The sequence below is a fragment of the Argopecten irradians genome, chromosome 4 (assembly GCF_041381155.1).
Source record: "Argopecten irradians isolate NY chromosome 4, Ai_NY, whole genome shotgun sequence".
NCBI lineage: Eukaryota > Metazoa > Mollusca > Bivalvia > Pectinida > Pectinidae > Argopecten > Argopecten irradians.
Window position 1 is genome coordinate 24,044,169 of NC_091137.1, and position 15,516 is coordinate 24,059,684.

At 33.9% G+C, this 15,516-nt stretch overlaps 3 protein-coding genes across 3 annotated transcripts in view; 2 read left to right on the plus strand and 1 right to left on the minus strand.

Annotated features, from left to right (window-relative positions):
* Positions 1–15,516, minus strand: part of LOC138321053 (ADAMTS-like protein 2) — a 121,079-nt gene that overhangs the window by 36,498 nt on the left and 69,065 nt on the right. The gene's annotated exons all lie outside the window — the stretch shown is intronic.
* LOC138321050 (proteinase-activated receptor 1-like) lies at positions 23–9,428 on the plus strand. The gene is made up of 2 exons (XM_069264447.1): positions 23–1,346; positions 7,979–9,428. Exons 1-2 carry the CDS (start codon positions 1,329–1,331, stop codon positions 9,050–9,052), a joined length of 1,092 nt encoding a protein of 363 aa, XP_069120548.1. The 5' UTR covers positions 23–1,328; the 3' UTR covers positions 9,053–9,428.
* Positions 13,971–15,259, plus strand: LOC138322007 (growth hormone secretagogue receptor type 1-like). Its single transcript, XM_069266067.1, has one exon. The coding sequence runs from the start codon at positions 14,198–14,200 to the stop codon at positions 15,257–15,259; it is 1,062 nt and encodes a 353-aa protein (XP_069122168.1). The 5' UTR covers positions 13,971–14,197.

Sequence of the window (15,516 nt, forward strand, 5' to 3'; positions counted from 1 at the left end):
AATTAAATCGGTTATAGTTTTAAATGAATTCACTAACTTTTCTTAAACATATCTTTTAAGCATGTGTATGCGTACTTTCATGAAATCGTGATCCATTTCGATTGCGGTCTTTGATTTAAAGCGATATTGTTTTGCAACGTCAATTTAATGATAGCTTTGATCGGCAATGGCACTATGTAATAATATACCTTTCAAAAAACTAATGTAAATTGTTGTAGACGATGCTGATATGTTTGAAAACTGTATTTAAAGACAGTGAATACAAAGTATTGCAATATGTAATTTTTACTTCGGGGATATTCTTAAAAAATCTGAGCTTCATATTATTGTCGAGTTCGTGTCAGTCACTTTTCTGTTACACTTTCTTTGTTATTGTATTGAAATTACAGCCAATAAGAGTTATTATCTGCTAGCAACATTATCATTGTACTCATTATGTTAGTTTCTATTTGGTTGTCGTCATAAAGAATACCTATTTTCTACACATTTTATCATGTTACCAGTACGTTACGGAGTTATATGAAGGAGACTGCAATAGCACCAGTATATCATTGAGATATGAATGATAAAAGGCATAATTAAAAAATATAAATATACAATGGCCCCTCTATAATTCGGACGCCTAAAGTGCGGAAACCGCACACTTCGGACGAAAATATCGGGGAAAAGATTTGATTATTAACTACGGAAACAGAATATGACAATCCAAAATAAAATTCGAAACCGGACAGATTGCTATTGGGTGCGCATGTCCGGATTATCGAGGATCAACTCTATCAATACTCTGGATCACAAAACTTGCGCAACTATGTCTTTAACGCAATCATATCAATGCCCATGATGTCAGATAGTAATGCCGATAATGTCACGGTATCACGGAAACAGTGAATCTACTACATTGTAAACAATTTACTATAGTATGCCATGTTAGTGTCTTTGTCCGTACTTCATACGACCTAATGCTATCGTGGCATTATACCAATAGGGTTGCAAGTGCAGTTATATATATATTCACTTATAGGTAGGGATGGTTTTAAAATTATTCCTTACTTGTAAGTCATTTCTCTCAAAGTATTCGGTCATATTCTAATTGTCGTGTGTGTAGGTTCATTTTCCTAGATGAAATTCAGTTTCACTACTGAAATCAAAACTAATCGTTATCTTAATAATTTAATGGCATTATCCTAATTAAGATGTTAGGGTTACATAATATATACGGGCCGTTTTGTTTAGACCACCTGGTAAAGGCTGCGTCATAACTTAAACAGCGCTCCGATGTCAAACATGTGTGCCGGTCACAACCAGGCGACAAAATAGAATAATTAGACATGGCAACCTCCGTTCTGGTAAGTCTTTTTAAAAAATATACTTTTGGTAAGTTAGACAAAGCTGATTTTAAACATTAACAAAATGATAAAAATTGAAGCTAAACAACAAGTATTGGTAAAAATTAGAATGTCGTTCTATGTGTTAAAAGGGGCGGGATCCAATTAGGGAGAATAAAAAGTCACAATATTAGGAGCAAGAACCATCTTAACATAGTTGCTTTAAAGACCATTTCTTATGCAGTGGTTGTCATATGTTTGACATGCATTGGTGTGTAACATACATTAGGTGTTCTAGCATATCCAACAGTGTCCGCAAGAGTCATTATCGTTTAAAAAAGAAAACAGATAAAAAATAAAGCATAGAAATAAAACTTATACGTCTGCATGTATAAAACTATCAGTCAATGGAACCGCCTATGATTTGGCGGGAAATACTGGGAGTTACTGATTTCCGGTTTGTTGTCGAGGACAACCGACTAAATTATAGCAGTAGATGAAATAGTCCTAACGATAAACCAGATATACAAAGATAAGTACAAAAGTTCAATCCATTTCACATATTTGAATTACAATATGTTTAAATGTAAAGATTAGCTAAACATTTTTTCAGTGAATCCTCACATTCAGTATATTGTGAAATCTTGAACTCTGACTGTGGTGTTAGTACGCAACATCCCAACTGACAATGTTAATAGTGGACAATAACATACATTGGGCTTAGTATCTGATATCATTAAATTTGTTTACATTTACAGGCATCTTATTAATAAAGAAAAAAATCGTTGATTTTTTAATGAATTTTTGTGTTATAAAGTTAATAAAACCACATGACTGAAATTTCCATTAATAATGTGTTTTTTCATCTTTTCTAATGAGCGAAGAGAACTCTGTATGAACAACCATATATTTTTTTTTTTTTTTTTTTTTTTTTTTTTTTTTCACTCAGAGCAGCAGAGAATCAACTAACCACCAGCTAACAGCAAATTTTCTTTTTTTTTTAAACTGAATAATTTTATCTATTCTACTTCAACACATACACCTACACAATATACAATATACATTTTTAACTAATGCATACAGTACACACTTATATACTGTATATACATACATACATAATTCATACATACATACATACATACATACAAACATACATACATACATACTTACATACATACATACATACATACACATACATACATACATACATACATACATACATACATACATACACACATACATACATGCCGCACACACACACACACACACACACACACTAACACACACACACACACACACACACACACACACACACACACACACACACACACACACACACACACACACACACACACACACACACACACACACACACACACACACATATACATATATATATACATACATTCATACATACATACATACATACATACATACATGCATACATGCATACATACATACATAGTCCGTACATACACCCTCACATACACTCACCCTCACATACATACATACATACATACATACATACATACATACATACATACATACATACATACATACATACATACATACATACATACATACATACATACATACATACATACATACATACATACATACATACATACATACATACATACATACATACATACATACATACATACATACATACATACATACATACATACATACAAATGCATATTACATATTGATATAATTTGCATAGCTGATACCGTGTTTTATTCTCATTTTCTCATCACGGTGATTACTTTTCTTTTGATTTTTAATACTCTATATCACATATCAATGACAATGTTGTATTACATATTTTCTAAAATTACCCTGCCTGAAGCATGCCTGTTATATATAGTTACAGACCAAACATCTGACATAATATTATCTAATATGATATAATATTTAATTTGAGGTGTTTACGAGTTACGTCAAACTGAAATGTGTTAATTTATTTCACAATTTCCTTTAGCATGCATGCCTGCTAAAAACAAGAGTCCACTGCACATAGTGCATATAGCAGGCTACACATGACATAATTATACAAAGTTTATTACAAAATTTTCCTTAATATGCAGGCCTGTTAACAAAAGTCCACTGCACATAGTGCATATAGCAGGCTACACATGACATAATTATACAAAGTTTATTACAAAATTTTCCTTAAGATGCAGGCCTGTTAACAAAAGTCCACTGCACATAGTGCATGTAGCAGGCTACACTTGTGACATACTTATTCAAATATCCATTACTAGGGTATACTATCACAAATTTGGGAAACAATATCAATAGTTACTACTGTTTTCTGTTTAGAATTGCAAAAAAGCCAGAACTCATTTTTAAGTTGCTTCCTCAATTGTATTTTTGTAATTTCTGTGTTTGGAAGTCTGTTATTGTGTTTAATGTCATTTCTGCATTTCCATATTGTCCACTTCATGATACAAATAAAAGTGTTTATTAATAAAGCAAGTCTACTTTTACCAGGATAACCAAGAATAACAATTTCTTCTTTATCTAGTGTTCCTGAAATATATTCAGGTACAACGTTTTTCATTATGGTATCCATATAATCCAAAATAAGTTTCGTATAAGCACAACTGAAGAATAAATGTTGTATATATTCGTTTTCGACTTTGCAGAAATGACATTTTCCATCTGAGTTACCGAATTTCATTATCTTCTTTTCTGTATATATAAGTTGGTGGATACATTTCCATTGAAATTCTTTAATCTTAAGACATGTTAATATATTAAAACAATTTAACCAGATATCTTTCCATTGAAATTGTATTTGATAAAGGTTCTCCCATTTCATTTCAACATCGGGTCTATTATTCCCGTTAAGTTTCATGCTTACTGATTTGAGTTTTAAATTTTTATATTCGATTATTTTATTATTTCGATCAATGATATTCAATTCAGAATCCACAAAAATATTAGATTTTTCCTCATTTAAGATATCTTCCTCGCGTAATATTCGTTTATATTTCATTGGTATTGCAGACTTCAATCTTGATAACTCTGAAATGCAGTTTCTTTTATCTCTTAGTTTCCCATAAATATCTTGATCACTTTTGAACTGTTTCTGTGTGGAATCCCATACATCACCTATCGTATGTATTCCACTGCTTGAAAAGGAGTTAAAGAAAAGTGGTTTTCTATTAAAGACAATCATATGATTGCCAAATAATTCTCGATTCAAAAGTTCCTGAATGTTTCTTGCATCATTAACTCTTAAAAGTGTTGACCATGCTGATAACAAGTTTTTGTAAAATTTAGAAATACGACTAAAGTTTAGCGAATTAGTGTCTGAGCATTTACACAGAAAGAAATTGCTTCCAAACTTACTGTCTAATGATTGCAGCCAGTACTGACCAATTGCATTCCATGAAGTAATGGGAGTTTTAATGATTTTATATAACAATTTTATTTGTTTACTCAATGTGAAAAAACTAACATCCATAACATCCATGCCTCCAATACACTTTGGAGAACGCATCACCTTTCTAGGAACCATATCCTTCCCATTCCACAAAAAATTCCAAATTAGTGTGTTTAATTCCTTCAAATATTTATCAGGTATTCCACGAGCGTCTAATTCGTGGCCAATCTTAGATATAATAAGTGAATTAATAATAACATTTTTTACCGAAGATAGACAGGTTTCTCGCTTTCCAAACGTGCATACAACTATTAATCTTATTTATTTTGTCTCTCCATATTGCGTCGTTATCTATTTCATGCCCATGGTGAATACCTAGTGTTTTGATGTTCGATCGTGTCCAATTGATTGCTGTAAATCTAGGTAGATTATTTTTCCATCTTCCAAGATATATTCCAGTAGTTTTTTGTAGATTTACTTTTGAGCCTGATGCTTTTTCATAATGTCCTAAAATTTTAAACGATTCCGTAATTGACTTTTCATCTCTAAGAAACAATTGCGTATCATCAGCAAACATGTTAATTTTTGTTTCAATTTGACCTGGAAGTTTTAAGCCGTTTATACTATTGCTTTTGCGAATTGAACATGCCAAAGGTTCTGCTTGAATAATGTACAAAAATTGGTGCGATTGGACAGCCCTGCCTTGCAGATCTTGAAATGCCAAAATATTCCGAGATAAAACCATTTGTCTTAATACATGTCTTCGCATCCACTAACAACATTTGTACCCAACCCCGTAAATTTATTCCAAAATTAAACCGCTCGAGACATTTGTCTATCCATCCCCATTCAACCCTATCGAAAGCTTTTTGTTGATCTAGAAAGATAACAGACCCCTCTTCATTCTCTAAATCAGTATATTCAAATACATCCTGTATCAATCTATTCGCGTCGGCAATGTTTCTTCCAGGAACGAAACCTTTTTGATCCGGATGTATGATATCTGGAAGAACTTTCTTTATTCTGTTGGCCAATGTTTTTGCAATTATCTTATAGTCAACGTTTAGCATCGTTAGTGGTCGCCAATTTTTAATATCTTCACGCTCGCCTTTTTTGTACAATAACGTTAGTATTCCTTTTGTTTGTGATGTTGATAACTTATTAGTATTACATATTTCATAAACTAGTTCAATAAATTCTTTTTTAATTATGTGCCAGTAAATCTGATAAAATTCTGAAACAATCCCATCTTCACCCGGGGATTTATTCTTTTTCATTTCACTGATACTCTTAAATATTTCATCTTCGCTCATCTCTTTATCCATACATGTTCTTTGATCATCTGAAATTTTGTTCTCTAGATTAACTAAAAGAATATCCGCAGCATCTCTGTCCCATCCTTCCGATGTAAAGAGTTGCTTATAAAATTTAATCTGTTCTCTTTGGATAGAATTTATGTCATTTTTATAATCTCCTTCTGCGGTTTTAATTTTATGCCAAAGCTTTTCTTTAGCACGCTGTTTTTCTAGGTTAAAAAAATATTTTGTTGATCTTTCATGCTCTTCGAACTCCTGCACTCTCGCTCTTACTCTCAACCCTGTTGCTTTATTACTGTAATGCTCTCTCAGAATGTTAGTTAGCATGTTGATTTTTTCATTATCTGGGTTAGTCTTTGTTAATGCATCCAGTTCTTTTTCGATTTCATCAATGTACCTGTCGGTCTTATTCAGGCACTTTGCAACAGAAATTGTTATTTCTTTAATCTTAATTTTTGCTATGTCCCACCAGTCTTTCAAATTATCATATTTGTTCTTTTCTGTAACCCAATGAGTCCAAAAGGCTTGAAATGTATTTTTGAACATATCGTTTTTTATTGTATTAACATTCATTTTCCACGTCCCTGGACCAATTGTCACCTTATCTGTATTGATTTTTAATGTAATCATATTATGGTCGCTATGAACACATGATGTAATATCTGTTTTGGCTATATCATTTTCAATGTCTTTGGTAACAAGGAACATGTCTATTCTTGATTTTGAAATTCCTCTTTTGAATGTGTATTCCGATTTTCTAGGGTTACGAAGTCTCCAAATATCCACAAGTTGAAATGAATCAATTAAAAATTTTAGACATGATGTTGTGGAGTCATCTGCATTTTTATGTGGGTATCTATCTATTTGATTGTTTAGCGTACAATTAAAATCACCAGCATATATATAACTATTATCAAATAGGTGATTGTTAATAATTTTTCTTATGAATTGGTATCGTTCAGAGTTATTATTAGGTGCATACAGGTTTACTATATTGCATATATTTCTTTCGTCATTTTTTAAAATACATGTTAATAACCTTCCATCTTTATCTCTGTTAAGTTCTTTCAAAAACAATTTAGTTTTCCCATTTGTTAGAATAGCGACGCCTCTTGAGGCAGAGGTACCATTATTCCATAAACTATTGCCTCCCCCTAGATGTTTCCATTCTTTAGACCAAATGAATATATCTTTGTCAGTACAGTGGGTTTCCTGTAACAAAGTTACATCAATTTTCTTTTTGATTAACCAATAGAAAAAAGCATTTCTTTTTTCAACATTTCTTAGCCCATTAATGTTAATTGATGCTATAGATATAGACATAAGTTAATATAAAGTGGTTAGAATTTATGAATATTGCTTAAAGGTCTATGTTTAGAAGCATTCAGTTGTTCTCTGGGGTACCATACTTTTGGATTTTATTGTGTTGTCGTTCAGTTGAAGGTGGTGTTGCCGAACTCATAAAGCGTTTTCTATTTTTTGGCGTGCCCAGCATTGGTCCTACAGTTGTTTGCATGAAGACTGATAATTTCTCTCTTAACTTGAACGCTCCTTGTTTATTTGTATGATCAACCATATATTTTTAAACTATTACCCTAAGGCGAACGCAAAGAAAATTCACAATCTGTCTGATAAATCACAATCTACGTGTCATTATTGCTTATCATTAATACTGCATTCAGTACTCTTATCATTTATCAAGGAAAGAAAATTTAGAGTAAAAACATCGGGAATATGTTTCTTTGAAAATTGTTGATAAAAAGAGGATGCAGTTCCTAGGATTTTCATTTTTTTATCAATTTAGTTTTACAAAAAAAAGTATATTTGGAAATTGCTGTTTAAGTGCGATAATACATTTGCCTTTAAAATATACGGAACGATTTCAAATATTTATATAACCAAACCGGCCCTGTTCTGACAGTGAAACTGTTTTACCCTTTCAGCCTACAATGTCAACCACATGGTACAACACCACTGACAATTTTACCTGGCCAGACTACTACAATTACACCCAAAAGAAAAACAGCAACGATAATCTTTTACAGGAGTTACTGGCGCGTTTCCTACCAACCATACTTTTCGCAGTCCCAGCTAACCTTACCATCATCATTATCATCCTTTGCAACAAGAACCTGAGGACGCAGCCATTTTTCTTGGGGATTCTCAGTATCAGTGCGTTCGATTTAATTTATTGTGTCTTTGCTTTGCCAATCAACATTGACCAATATGCTACATGGGGAAAGTGGCATCACGGAAACGTCATTTGTTTTATCTACATAGTTTTGATCAACAGCAAAATCTACACAACTGCTTTGATGACCACTGCGCTGTCTGCCGAACGTCTTTTGACCAAGTTAAGATCGGTTGCTGTCGTCAGCGACCGGATGACGAGGATCCTATCTAAAGTAATGGTGGCAATGCCCTGGTGCTTCTTCTTGTTATTTACTATGCTTTACGGTCTCATCAAATACGATGAAATGACCAGAAAAAGCTACCTTCACGAAACCTACTGCATTTTCATGGCAGAGCAGACCTTCCATATGCCGTATGTCGTAGTGGCTTTCCATATCCCACTTTGTCTTCTGGTACTGGGACCGGTCGTTATGATTGTGATGTACAAATGTAAGAAATCGGACTGGGATCGATTGTCTTCAGGTGCACAAGACACTGAAAGCCTGTTTATGACCACGTTGTGTGTTTGGATTGTGGCTTTGGTTAACTTTGTTTTCTGTACACCTTTGGCAGTGTGTATGACCCAAATCATTCTTTGCATACAGAGGACATTAACAATATGTCCAACATTCGCACACGTGATTAATGTTCACGCGGTGTCCATCTTACCATGCGTGATAATGCCTTTCTTATGGTTTATTACATCGGAAATCCGTGCCATCTTGGCACCGTTGAAAGTTCGCGCCAGTCAACTAGTGGCTTCCCCAGATAATAGAAGGACCACCCTGTCTTTTTCTTCACTTCGACATCGTGTGACAGCAGACGACAAAGAAATACTTCACTAGTCAACGGAAGAACGGTGTACAGTGAAATGTTAAGACAAGCAATGTGGTGAAACTGTCAGTAAAGCAAAGAAGGTAGCAAGATGTGTTGAATCGAATGCAACATATTTGTGACGTTGTATCACGAAAGATGCAGTGGGTCAATTGATAGAATATCAGCATACATATAAGAATATGACTATTACCTTTATAGCTTTAGTGTTCTTTTGATTTCGAAATTACTTTTTCCTTGGTGTTCATTATTCATGTTTTAAGTTCTATTCTTTTGTCCGAATAATAATTTTAGGAATGCACTTGGAATTTGGTAAAACGTTATTAAATATAAACATTTTTATACCGAAATAAAATGTCAATTTATTAAATTAACAAAAATATTAAGGAGCAATGCATTTTAGTTGTTATTCATTCTTCTTTCCTCAGTCTTTACCCCAAATTCAGCATACTCAATTCATCCATTTATGTCACCATATTCAAAAGGATTACGAGGCAATAGCTATAAATAGCATAGGCATTCACTTTATTTGATATAATTATATGCTTGAGAATAAATAGTGTACCACAATTCTCTTTATTTTGAAACTGAATGAAGTCAACACTTTGCTGCAGACACTTGTAATTATTTAGACCATAATCTTGGTAGCTGGATGATACATCAGGCGTAGATATAAATTAAGTTGTTCAAAGCTATCATTTAAATACACATTTTGACAGTTAATAAATCTTTATTCATTTCTATAGCGGCCTATACGATTCGGAATTATATCGTTTTGAAACATCATTTTGATGATACCTTGAAAAAGATTATGGCGTTTTTCGACTTTTAATAAAACATAAAAATACTTTTTTTTCCAAAATACAAAAGTAAACTGTTGTAGATTATCATACTTTTAAAACTATAAAAAATGTATTCAAAGGAAAATATCACAAATGTGTGATTTTTCAAGGATATTCTTGAGTTTGTGTAATTTACTTTTCTGCTACGCTTTCTTTGATATCTTATTGAAGTTACATCCTATCAGAATTATTACCAGTATGTAAATATCATCGTTACACTCATAATAATTGTTGTAATTGGCTGTTGTGATAAAGGAAATATATTTTGTATACTTTTTATCATGTTATCCAGGACGTAACAGGGTTTATGGAAAGAAATATGATAACACCAGCATATCATTGATACAATGTACCTATGTGATTAAAGGCAATAGTTGAAAACAGATGTTTCATTAGGACACCCGTGTACATTTAAGTCCCACGTATACATGAGGTATTTTTCTGTATGGAAATCAACCTGTTTTATTTTAAGAATTCTTTATTGATTGATTATTAACGTAATTTTCCTCATTAGAAAGAAACCATATGAAGTATGTTTCATAAGGGATAATGTAGATCTTAGGAAAATTCTGTGACAACATAATGAGACTTTAAACATAATGCGCATATACGTCTACAGTGACATGTTTACACTTGCCAAAAGAAAATATTAATATTTTTCAAATCAATGCCCAGGACTTCACTGAATTAACGATTTTTAACAATCCATTGGAGGTATTGAATCTATTTGTCATATTTCATGATAGTGACATTGTTCGTACATCTTATGTATGACCTAATAACATTCATCGTGGTAACACCAATGTGATGACAGGTACAATTATTTCACTTATAAAGGGTCTTAATGGTGATCTGACAATGCAACATTGGCGCCAATGGAATATAAAAAGACTAAAATTTGTTCCAAGATGGTGACTTTGGCATCCATCTTGGATTTACGAACAAAAGTCCAATATGTTTCTTATGCAGCCCTTCCTTAACATTCAAACATGTTTTCAGCACGGAAGCTAAAAACGACCTTTAAAATGTGTTTTACATGGTGGCAGATGTGGTTGCCATCATGGATTCAGGTCGATTAAATAGCATTTGATCGGAACCATGCCAGGATCATTTCAGGAAAGATTCAACTAAATTTTATCGTAGCCATTCTTAATTTCGGATTGACCTGAAATATTACAACACTTGATCGAGGCCAGCTGCAGGGCAGGAACATTTTACGCAAGTTTTAGCTAAATCGCACGAGTAGAACTTCAGAAGAAGATCAAATTGTGTTTTGAGGACGGCAGCCGAAGCGGCCATCTTGGATTTTGCACCCCCTCCCCCTCTACCTCCAAAAAAGAAAAAAGAAAAATAATAATAATAACACTTGGTCGAGACTATCTATGTCAGGATAATTTTAGGTGAATTGTTGCTTATTCCCACAGTTGGAATTTGAGAAGACGCTTCAAATGTTTAATGTTTATGTATTCGAACGGCGCACGACGACGTACAAAGTATGATCAATACCGGGTCAGATGACCTAAAAACTTTTACTGCATTTTCTCACAATATTCAACCATATTCCTATTGGATGTTGTGCATTGAGTTTGTATCCGTGCATGTTCACTGAAACATCACAGTAATAAGAGCGCAGCTTTCTGTGTGGCCGAAGGCCGCTTAGAGCGAAGCTCTACTAACCATAACACGTGTGCAAGCATATAGATTCAAAAACATTCCAGTACCCCTTACGCTTTGAAATCGCGTCCCGCGGGAAAGGTCTCGCGCCTCCATGCAGGCAGCCATGTTTTAATTCTCGTTATCAGCACGACGAGATTTGAAATTTTCTCTAAAGACAAAATGTGTCATCAGAATATACTTTGAAATTACTGTAAGTAGGTTTAGATAACTACTCAAAGACATGAACGACATAATAAATGTACTGGTCAAAATGATATACTGTTTGTGTGTTGTTAAGCGCACCGTCACCCGTGACGTCAGGAAGCTTGGTGCCAAAGATGACGATATAAATATATTCCCGCGATTTTTTTTATACATGGCATGTTTCCAAGTTTTCAACCTTAGAGAGAAACAAGATCGAAAGGAAATTGAACAATTCCAGTTGAACATTTTTTCTGGCCTGTATATGACGACTGTCAATAGTTGCAAGACACAAATAAAAACATCCATCATTTAGCAAATATTTCGGCCTCATTGAAAGTCAGGGGACTTGTTGAGAGGCATTGATGAGGCTCCGTGCTTGCGATGTCTGAATCAATAGTATTGAAGAATAGCATTTAATAAAAATCAATGATCGGACTCACGGACTATACGTTTAAACAGTTTTAATCTCGTTCTGAGGTTACAATCCTAACAATAACATGTTTTACATGTAGCTGCGCTCTTATGAGGCTTTGCTTTTAATTCAGATTAGATAATACGACGTCTATTGTGGAACTTGCATGGTTAAATATATTTCCATGTAAAATTCACCCATGAAATCAAAGCCTACGTCATAATTGGATGAAACAATTCTACTCCTACTTCTTAAAATGTTAAGATTCCATAATACGCATGTGCCGTTTTTATTAGGTCAACTGGTGATAACTACGTCAGAACTACTAGATATATATATATATATATATATATATATATCTATATATATATAATTTAAGCCGCCAAATTTGAAAAGGATACTTACAAGTGCGCGATTTAATGATTCAAAGGGATGCACCTACTCGGTGACGAAATGTGGAGACACACGATGTGGCACCTGCAATTACATCCACGAAGGGACCAATCTTCTTTTAAAGACTGGGAAAAAAGTAACGCCTAATAATTATTTGAGTTGCAAAAGCAAAAACCTTATCTACGTGATTGTATGTCCCACTTGTAAAGAATTCTACATAGGACAAACAGGAAATGCACTGAATGACAGAGTCTGAGTTCATAAGCAGCAAATACGCTCACCGGAAAATCCCACTCAGTGCACATCTCGACACATGTGGTAAAGGCTATTTTACTATATTCCCATTTTACATGATGGGAGACGCTGGGATTACAAACAGAACTCTGCAAAGAAAATATGTTTGTAAAATTATTGAAACCATTGTTGAATGGTCATTAATATGTTCATTATTGATTAGTTATAATAATTTAATAATATAGTGATACCTGTACCTATATTTACTGACAATACCGTTACCTCCCCTGCGAGTATTGTCTGTTATGACGTCATCATTTACTATGACGTCATCTTGTATCTAAGCTAAAGTAAATAAACAATCGCCTGAAGATGGCCTGAAAGGCCTGAAAACGTTAGCGAAAAGGAATGCCGTGTTGATATATTTTTTTCTTAATATCTACTGATGCACAACGTCTTTTAAAAGTTTAAGTATATATATATATATATATATATATATCGGTAAATTAGTCAATTTTAAATATTAACAGCTTCATTAAAAATGAACCAAAACAACAATTATTGGTGAAAATGAGAATGATCAATTAACCAAAGGGAATGACACCATTACAGAAAATGAAAAACAAATCAAGTAACAAATTAAAAATTTAGAAACAACTCTAAAAAGAACTGAAAATTCCATCAATAAGGAGCCTTTTTCATACGTTGGAGTGAGCAAAGAGGACTTTCAATCATTTATTTGCAAAGTACAATCACAATCTGTCTAATATTCAAAATATCGAATATGGCCATATTCTTTTTATTTGACATACAGAAAAACAATGTAATAACGAACACGTTTGCAACAAGTTTATGGTAAAAACTTATAATTTAACATTTCTCCGTCAAAGTTTCTATATGATCAATGTAGCATGTGCTTAACGAAGAATAATTATAAGGATTTTGTTGGTTAACAGAGATTCTGTATCATCATAATTTAAAAGATAAGCGAATGAGTCATTATCTATTATAAATACTTCATTTAGTCCGCTTATCATCATTTGTTATCATTAATCAAGGAAAATAAATTTAGAATAACAACATTAATAAAATCTTTCTTTGAAAAGGGCTTACAAGAAGAGGATAGAATGGATAAGATTTCCGTTAAAGATTATCAATTGATTATTACAGGAAACTTATTTTTTATTTATTTGAACGTTGTTAAGTACACTTACCTTATCACATTTAACCAGATGTTCTGATGTATAAAGGTACACTTACCTTATCACATTTAACCAGATGTTCTGATGTATAAAGGTACACTTACCTTATCACATTTATCCAGATGTTCTGATGTATAAAGACTATTTTAAATAATATCACTGTACTTACCATCTTTTGATAGTGAACCTCTCTTACTATTTCATCAGCCTACAATGTCGTCGACAGGGTACAACACCACTGACAATTTCACCTGGCTGGACTACAGAACTAATAACACCCAAACGACAAACAACGGGAACGATAATATTTTACCGGAGTTACTAGCACGTTTCCTACCAACCATACTTTTTGCAGTCCCAGCTAACCTTACCATCATCATTATCATCCTTTGCAACAAGAACCTGAGGACGCAGACATTTTTCTTGGGGATTCTCAGTATCAGTGCGTTCGATTTGATTTATTGTGTCTTTGCTTTGCCAATCAACATTGACCATTATGTCACCTGGGGAAGATGGCGCCACGGGAACGTCATTTGTTTTATCTACACGGTTTTGAACAATAGCAAAATCTACACAACTGCTTTGATGATCACTGCTCTATCTGCCGAACGTCTGTTGACCAAGTTAAGATCGGTTGCTGTCGTCAGTGACAGGATGACGAAAATCCTATCTAAAATAATGGTGGCAATGCCCTGGTGCTTCTTCTTGTTATTTACTGTGCTCTGCGTTCTCATCAAACACGATGAAATGACCAGAAAAAGCGATCTTCACGAAACCTACTGCATTTTCATGGCAGAGCAGACCTTCCATATGCCGTATGTCGTAGTGGCTTTCCATATTCCGCTTTGTCTTCTGGTACTGGGACCGCTCGTTATGATTGTGATGTACAAATGTAAGAAATCGGACTGGGATCGATTGTCTGCAGGTGCACAAGACAACGAAAGCCTGTTCATGTCCATGTTGAGTGTTTGGATCGTGAGTTTTGTTTATATTGGTTTCTGTACACCTATGGCAGTCTGTATGACCGAAATTATTCTTTGCATACGGAATAGGTCGACCAGGTGTCCAAGTATTGAATACTCCAATAATGCATATACCGTGTCCCTCTTACCATGCGCCATAATGCCTTTTTTATGGATCATTACATTGGAAATCCGTGCCATCTTGGCAACGTTGAATGATCGCGCCAGGAAATTATGTGCTTCCCCAGATGATACGAGGACCACGATGTCCTTCTCTTCACTTCGGCATCGTATGACAGCAGACGACATATAATATTTCACTTCAGCAGAGGACGGAGACTGTGAAGCACGGTGTACAGTAAAAGATAAGACAAAGCGATACAGGCAACTTTCAGAAAAGCAAAATATAAAAGGGGGTTAATAAGATTTGTTGACAAAGATTTTTATAATCGAGTATTACGTTTATGCTTGATGTGTATACCATTTGTGGCGTCGTATAACGCACTATGGGTTGCATCGAATAATATGTACCATACAATCTGCCACGTTAGAATATCCAACTACAGTATA

What these genes read in the sequence shown, in the direction of transcription:
- LOC138322007 (XM_069266067.1), top strand. Translation starts at nt 14,198, where the DNA reads ATGTCGTCGACAGGGTACAACACCACTGACAATTTCACCTGGCTGGAC.